The following is a 7,292-nucleotide window of genomic DNA, read 5'->3' as shown; positions in this document are numbered from 1 at the left end:
TTCACCACCCCTTCCTTTGGGGGCCCGGGAGGTGGCATCGGGGCTGTGGGAGGTACCGGGGGTCACACGGGGAGGTCTCAGTCCTGCCGGGACCCAGGGTCCCACCTGGGGCTGAGCAGCCCCCCGGGACGCAGGCGCAGAGCTGGGGCCGTGCTGTGCCGGGTGTCCCTCTGCCGCCGCGCAGGACCTGGGGGCTCCTGGTCCCCCTGGGTCCCCACCGCCGCTCTCCGTGGGTGCTGCTGGCCCTTCCTCCTGCAGCTGCTGCGCAGGGAGCGCCCGGAGCCCCCCGGGACGTGCCCGAGGCGGCGGCAGCTGCCACCGCAGTGCCACAAGTCCCCGGTCGCCCGGGCCAGCTGCCTGCCCAGGCACCACAAGGCAGCCGTGACCCTGGCCCCCAGGCTGCCGGCGCTGCCCGGCTCCTGGCACCGCAGAGCGCTCTACCCCCACGCACCCACTGGCGGGTGCCGGGCACGGGCTGGCCAGGGCTCCTCCGGCACCTCCGGCTGTCCCGTGCCGTGCCACCCCTGCGTCCTTCCCCACCCTCCCGGCACGGTCCCCGATCCTGCCGCCACCACAGCTTCTGGCCGTGCCAGTGCCGCTGCTCAGTGCTGGCTGGGTGCTGCCTGCTCATCATCCCGCGTTTAATGGATGAACTCCGTGCTCCTTCGTTAATAAAAGTATTAAATACCGCCAGCAGGAGGCATGCCCTCGCGCAGCGCCCCCGGCCGTACTCATGGCGGCAGGACCGACGGCACCCGATGCGATGGCACCTGCTGGTTCTCACATGCCATTAGAGAGGCACCGACTAACGAAGACCGCAGCGATGGCAGTGGGAACGGGGCTTTCCCTCCCCGGGGAGCGCGCCCACCCTGCACCCCCCATCCTTCCGAGCCCGAAAGGAGTGACCAGGAGCCCACGGGGACCACGGGGAGGCTTTTGCCCCAGGAGACCCCCGGCGCGGCTCTGCCCACCCGTTCCCAGCACAGAAACCTGCGGCCGAACCGGGGCAGGCTCTGCCGTGCCGCTTTATCCTCTTGAATTGGCTTTAAGGGGGGTTTGGCTTTTCCCTTGCTGGACGTTTCGTAGGTTCTGGCCGAGCTGCTTCCATCCCAAAGGAGATCTCTAAGCTGGTGTTCCTGGTGGTGTTCCCGGCTGGTGGTGTCCCCAGAAATCCCGGCTCTGGTGAAGCCTGTGGTGTGCGCCGCGCTGCAGCACGCTGGGAACGCCGGGATCGGAGCGGCTCGTGCCGTCAGATACCTGAGGAACCAGGGTAAAGGGGCGGGGGAGGCTCAAGCCTCAAACATCACTTTTTCGGTATTAAACAACTTCTGGCAAGTTTTCTCTTCCCGTCTGCCGTGTATTTGCAACGGGACCGAGCCCCCAAGGAGGAACCGAGGCGGCCATCGCTCTGGGGCGTGAGACTTCTCCCACAGGCTCGCCATCTGCAGAGAGGAAGAGCGGCGTTTAAGCTCTCGTTAAAGCAGGATGCTAACGAGCTGTGCTGCAGCCTGGGCAGCGGGAAGACGGATGTTGGTCACTGCTGCGCTGCTCGATCTGCAGTTTAGGGAGCGCGGGAGCTTCCCGGCGCAGCGAGGACTGGCCGTACGGGGCAAACCTCACATGAGACGGAAGGACGCGGTTCCCCGGATGGTTTGGAGGAACTGAGGTGACCTTCGGGGGTACCCAGGGACGTTTGGGGCAGCCTCGTAGCACAAACCCCTTACGCCTAACTCCAGCGCTGCAAGGCTGGAGCAGCAGAGCCGTGGAGAAGCAGAGCAGAGATTCGGTTTGGAAGATCGGAGCTGACCGTGAAGAGCAGCGGCTCGTCCTTCACGATCCCTGCCTCCTGCTCGCCGGCGGTGAGGGTGCTGCGGCCGAGCAGCCCCAGCACCTCCCTGCAGAAGGCGACGCTCTGCCCCCGCGGACCCCCAGCAGGGACGGTGGCGGGGGCAGCACCGGGGTGCCGGTGCCGGCACCTGCTGTCGTGTAGGTGCCGCTGGATGAGCCAGAACTGGGAGCCGCGGCCCCGGGGCTGCTGCATGGTGCAGAAGAGGAGGTCGACGGTAGCAGAGCAGCGTCTGTATGTGGCCGGGGCAGGCGGTGGAGAGCAACCCCCGTGTCCCCCACCACCCCCCGGGAGACCCGTCCCTCCCGGCACTGGGAGGCGTCCGGCTCGGTGAAGAACCTCAGCCCCAGGATGAAATCCCGGGTCGGCGGGGTCCCGGGCCGCCACTGACACCGGGGCCGGGCTGGGCAGGGCTGGCACTGGGGGAGGCTCCGGGAACGGTACTGGGGGGGCTCCGGAGGGCCCCGGGGGGGCTCCGGGATGCTCGGGGGATGCTCCGGGATGGAGGGCCCCGGGTGAGCAGCCGAGGGCAGCGCCCGCAATTCTTGGCCAGAGACTTCTCCAGCCGAGAAACAAAATCTGATCCTGGAAGTGCTGTCCCCGGGAGAGCACCGGGACCGCCCGGGGACAGCATCGGGGTCAGCACCGGGAGCGTACCGGGACCGTACCGGGGACAGCACCGGGACAGCACCGGGACCGTACCGGGACCCCGGTCCTCACGGGGTGCTTGGCGGCCCCGGGACCTGCTGGAGACCCACCGTGGCGGGGGAGAAGCGACCCCGGAGGTTCCGGGAGCGCACCGGACCTGCTCCGCGGCGGAGGGGCGCGGGGAGCCGAGGGCAGCTCCGACCGGAGGAAGGGTCGGGTGGCGACGGGAGGGTCGCAGCGACCGCGAGATGGTGGGGCTGGCCGCGGTCAGGCGTGGGCTTCCCGGGCTGCGTCCAGCGAAGGGCCACGGGGAAACGGCAGCGCCGCGCCGTGACCGCCCCCCCGGCACCCGTGTCCTCCCCACCCGCACTAGGACCCGGCGGCGCCGCAGGGCCAGGGGGCGGGACCCATTCGGGGGGCGGGGCGCGAGGGCGGGACCTCCACTCCCAGAAGCTCTTTCCCTGCCGGGCCCGCCCCCTTTGGCTGCTGCTGTGTAGCAGATTGGCGAAGTCGCGGCGTGGCCCCCCCCCCTCCCCCTCGCGTGACGCTCATTGGCTCCCGTGCCCGCCCGTCGCCGCGAGGAGTCCTCGCGGTTGCCAGGTGACGCCCGCCATGTTGGAGGCGACCGCCATGGCGGCGGCGGCGGCGGCGGAGGAGGAGGCGGCGGTGGGGGCGGCGCTGGCGGAGCTGGCGGAGCTGCTGGCCCCGGCGGCGGGCCAGGCGGTGCGGGCGGGCGCGGCGGAGGCGGCGCTGTCGCTGTCGGGGGACGCGGCGGGGCGGCGGCTGCTGGCGGGACGGCCCGAGGCCCTGGCGGCCCTGGCGGAGCTGGCGGCTGGGCCGTGCCCGCCCGCTGCCCGCGCCGCCCTGAGCTGCCTGGTGAACGTCTCGGCCGAGCCGGCGGCCCGTGGGCCGCTGCTGGCCGCGCTGCCCGCGCTGCTGGGGCTGCTGCCGGGCGGGCCCGCCTGCGGGGTGCTGGCCAACCTCTGCCGGGAGCGCGGCGCGGCGCGGCGGGTGCTGCGGGGCCTGCGGGAGCGCGGACCCGGGCTGGAGCCGCTCCTCCAGGCGCTCGGCGAGCCCCGGCCGCCGCCACAGCTCGGCCCGCTGCTCTGCAACCTCAGCCAGCTGCCCGAGGGCCGCCGCGGGCTCCTCGACCGCTCCCGGTACGGCTCCGGGCGGGGCAGTGCCCGGGGTGGGGAGGGATGGGGGGGGGTGTCTCCGGCCCGGTGTGACCGTCCCTCTCCCGCAGGTGCTCGGTGCAGCGGCTCCTGCCCTTCACGCAGTACAGGGACTCCGCCGTCCATCGCCGGGGCATCGTCGGGGCGCTCAGGAACTGCTGCTTCGAGTACGGTGAGAGCCCCGGGCCGAGCTGCAGAGCCCTGCCCGGAAACCTGCCGTGGCCTGCGGGCCCCGTGGCCAAGGCGTTGCTGGTGGCACGGCTGGTGTAGCCAGCACAGGTGACGCCAGCCGGGTTTAGCCGGTGCTGAGCAGCGCTCGTGCAGCGTCAAGGCCTTCTCTGTTTGTCACGAGTGGGCTGGGGCGGGCAGCAGACTGGGGGGACACAGCACCGACCAGGGGGATGTCCCACACCTTCAGCGTCACGGTCAGCTCTAAAGCGGGGCGGGGGCTGAAGCAGCCATTGCGTGGGGCAGGCTGGGTGATCGGTGCCTTTATGTCACCCAGGCTTTTTTGGTGGTTTTCTTTTGTTTTTCCTTTGCTGATTGACCTGCCTCGTCCCCAGAGGACCACGAGTGGCTGCTGAGTGAGGAGGTCGATATTCTGCCCTTCCTCCTCCTGCCTCTAGCAGGCCCCGAGGAATTTCCTGAGGACGAGATGGAAAGTAAGTGGGTGTCAGAGCGGGAGGTGGGCGTCTGGGGGCTCCTGGCGGGGTCCCTCCCCCTGAGGCTGCCTCCCCCCCCCCAGGGCTGCCTGCGGACCTGCAGTACCTGCCCCAGGACAAGCGGCGAGAGGAAGAACCCGACGTCCGGAAGATGCTGCTGGAAGCCATCATGCTGGTGGGTCCCTCAGGTGCAAATCACGGCGGGGCTGAGGGTGAGAGCCCGGGCGGGGGCTCCTGGGGGTAGAGAGGTGCTCAGGGCTGCCCTGGAACACGCTGTCTGCCGGGACATCCTCACGGAGAAGCGCTGGCAGTGAGGCGGATTGAAACCTGGACGGGCCCAGAGGGTGGTGATCAACGGCACAAAGTCTGGTTGGTGGCCAGCGGCGTGTCCCCGATACGGCGCCCAGTCCTGTTCACCATCGTCACTAATCGTCTGGACGACGGGGCAGAGCGTACCCTCGTTGCGTCGCAGATGACGCCGAGCTGGAAGGAACGGCTGGTATGCCCGAGGGTCGTGCTGGCATCCAGAGGGACCTCGCCAGGCGGGAGAACCGGGGCGACAGGGACCTCGTGGGGTTCTGCCAGGAGAAGGAGCGACCGCAGGCAGTAGAACGTGCAGGGAAAGCGGCTCTGCAGGCGAGGCCCTGAGGGTCCTGGTGGGCACCATGGCGAATGTGAGCCAGCAGCGTGCTCCCGTGGCAAAGGCGAATGGCGTCCTGGGGCGCACTGGGAGCGTCGCAGCAGGTTGGGGGAGCTCTGCTCAGTGCTGGGTCCAGTGCTGGGCTCCGCAGCGCAAGAGAGACGTGGATAGAGCAGACACAGAACAGCGAAGGGCCACCGAGGTGGTGAAGGGACTGGAGCTGCTCTCCTGTGAGGAAGAATGGGTTTAAACTAAAAGAGGGGAGATGGAGATGGGATGGGAGGCAGCAATCCTTCCCTGTGAGGGTGCTGAGGCCCTGGCACAGGGTGCCCAGAGAAGCTGTGGCTGCCCCTGGCTCCCTGGCAGTGGTCAAGGCCAGGTTGGATGGGGCTTTGGGCAAGCTGGGCTAGTGGAGGGTGTCCCTGCCCATGGCAGGGGTGGCACTGGGTGGGCTGTGGGGTCCCTGCCCACCCAAACCACTCCGGGGTTCTGTGAAGGGCTGCAGGAGCTGGGACTGTTCAGCCTGGGAAGGCTGGGGGGATCCCACCGACGTCTGTGAAGGAGGAGCCAGGCTCTTCCCAGGGCGCTGGAGTGATGGGCCCAAACGGGAGCACAGGAGGTCACACTGGAACGCCAGGAAAAACCCTTTGTCACTCTGAGGGCGACCGAGTGCCGGCACAGGCTGCCCCAGGAGGTGGTGGAGTCCCCGTCCCTGGGGGTACTCAAACCCATCGGGGGGGCCCTGCTTGGGGGACCTGTGACCTCCAGAAGTCCCCTCCCATTCTGTGGCTGAGAAGGGCCAGCGAGCTGGTGGCCCCGTGTCCCTGTGGGCAGGCTCTCCAGCCCCGCTCGCACGCCGGAGGGCTGTCCCCCTGGCTGTCCTGGGGCCATGCGGCTCCGTGACACCCCCCAAGGGGCAGCGGCAGCCCTGTCCCGCAGTGTCCCTTGCTGGGTGCTGTCCCCGCTCTCCCGGCCACAGCCGGCTCCCTGCCCACGCTGCTGCTTCGTCTCCTTCGCAGCTCACAGCCACCAAGGCCGGCCGGCACGTGGTGAGGGAGAAGGGGACGTACCTGATCCTGCGGGAGCTGCACCGCTGGGAGCGGGAGCCCGACGTGCTGGCTGCCTGCGAGAAGCTCATTCAGGTGGGGAGGGGGGTCCCCGGGGGGAGGCAGCCGGGTCCCGGGGTGCAGAGCTGCTCCCAGGGCTCCGTCCGGCCTCTCGCTCGCCGCTCTGGGTCTCCCTTGCGGGGAGCTGCGGGGCAGGGAAGGGTGGGGGTCCCACCGGCCCGTGCCCCTCCTGGGTAAAGGTGCTGATTGGGGACGAGCCCGGCGCGGGGATGGAGAACCTGCTGGAGGTGAACGTGCCCGAGGAGGTGGAGCAGCAGCTGCAGCGCCTGGATCGGGAGGAAGAGGAGCGATGGCGGCGGGAGCGGGAGGAGCGGCAAGAGGCACAGGGCTCCACGCCGGGACCCGAGGAACTGTCGCGGTGAGGGGTTGCCGTGCTCGGCCTCTCCCGCACGGCCTGCCGCTCCCGGGGAGTGACGCAGCCGGGACGATCTGCTTGTTGGGGTGACAGCCTGGCCCCCTTCCTCCCTGCTCTTTGTGGAGCAAATCTGGGGTGCTGCAGGGCAGGCCCCCCCCTCGCCTCGCACAGCTCTGCCGCTCCCTTTGCGGGACAACGCTGAGATGTGGTGGGGAGAGCGGGGAAGGGGCTGCTGCCACCCGTTGCCCGTCGCCGTGGGGCTGCCCCACTGCCACCCCGGGGCTCTGCCTGGGGACGTGCCTTGCAGAATAAAAGGATTCCAGCCCAAACGCGCTGTGGCCACAGGGAGAGGGTGGGGGGACTGGGGGAGCTGCCAGCCTCTGGAAGCGTGGGGCCAGGGCCCAGCCCTCTCCTGCACCCCCAGAGTTCGGGTCCCCCTGTGCCTGCGCCGGGGGGTTCCCTGGCAGCCGGCTCTGGCATGGGAGGGCTGGGCCGGGATCCCCCCTCCTGTACTGGGGTACTCCGGGGATCCAGGGGAGATGATCCCCCCTCCTGTATTGGGGATCCAAGGGCTGTGATCCCCCCCTCATCGGGGTACTCCGGGGATCCAGGGGAGATGATCCCCCCCCCTTCCCGTATCAGAGCACCCCAGGGAGCTGGGGGAGCTGATCCCCCCTGTCCCGTGTCAGTGCAGCTGGGGGGTCCCAGGGTGTCGATCCCCCCCCCCATATTGGTGCAGCTCCTGTTCCCAGCGTGGGGTGCACAGCACCCCGGGTCCTTCCTTGTGTGGGGTCCCCGGGACACCCCACACCTGGAGGGAGACGGTGTCCTGCCGCAGG

At 69.7% G+C, this 7,292-nt stretch overlaps 1 protein-coding gene across 1 annotated transcript; it reads left to right on the top strand.

Moving 5' to 3' along the window:
- The first annotated feature begins 3,109 nt into the window (after positions 1 to 3,109).
- Positions 3,110 to 6,782, top strand: HGH1 (HGH1 cochaperone). The gene is made up of 6 exons (XM_075743023.1): positions 3,110 to 3,654; positions 3,741 to 3,841; positions 4,233 to 4,331; positions 4,415 to 4,506; positions 5,991 to 6,113; positions 6,278 to 6,782. The coding sequence occupies exons 1-6, from the start codon at positions 3,125 to 3,127 to the stop codon at positions 6,458 to 6,460; spliced, it is 1,128 nt and encodes a 375-aa protein (XP_075599138.1). The 5' UTR covers positions 3,110 to 3,124; the 3' UTR covers positions 6,461 to 6,782.
- Positions 6,783 to 7,292: the final 510 nt, after the last annotated feature.

This window comes from Balearica regulorum, chromosome 2 (assembly GCF_011004875.1).
Source record: "Balearica regulorum gibbericeps isolate bBalReg1 chromosome 2, bBalReg1.pri, whole genome shotgun sequence".
Taxonomy (NCBI): domain Eukaryota; kingdom Metazoa; phylum Chordata; class Aves; order Gruiformes; family Gruidae; genus Balearica; species Balearica regulorum.
This window is presented reverse-complemented; position numbering and strand designations above follow the sequence as displayed.

Bases quoted from the DNA above. Each gene is read 5' to 3' on its own strand.
- HGH1 (XM_075743023.1), top strand. From the start codon at position 3,125: ATGGCGGCGGCGGCGGCGGCGGAGGAGGAGGCGGCGGTGGGGGCGGCG. The intron at 4,332-4,414 runs GTAAGTGGGTGT...CCCCCCCCCCAG, and splicing joins TCCTGAGGACGAGATGGAAA to GGCTGCCTGCGGACCTGCAG. The intron at 6,114-6,277 runs GTGGGGAGGGGG...TCCTGGGTAAAG, and splicing joins CCTGCGAGAAGCTCATTCAG to GTGCTGATTGGGGACGAGCC.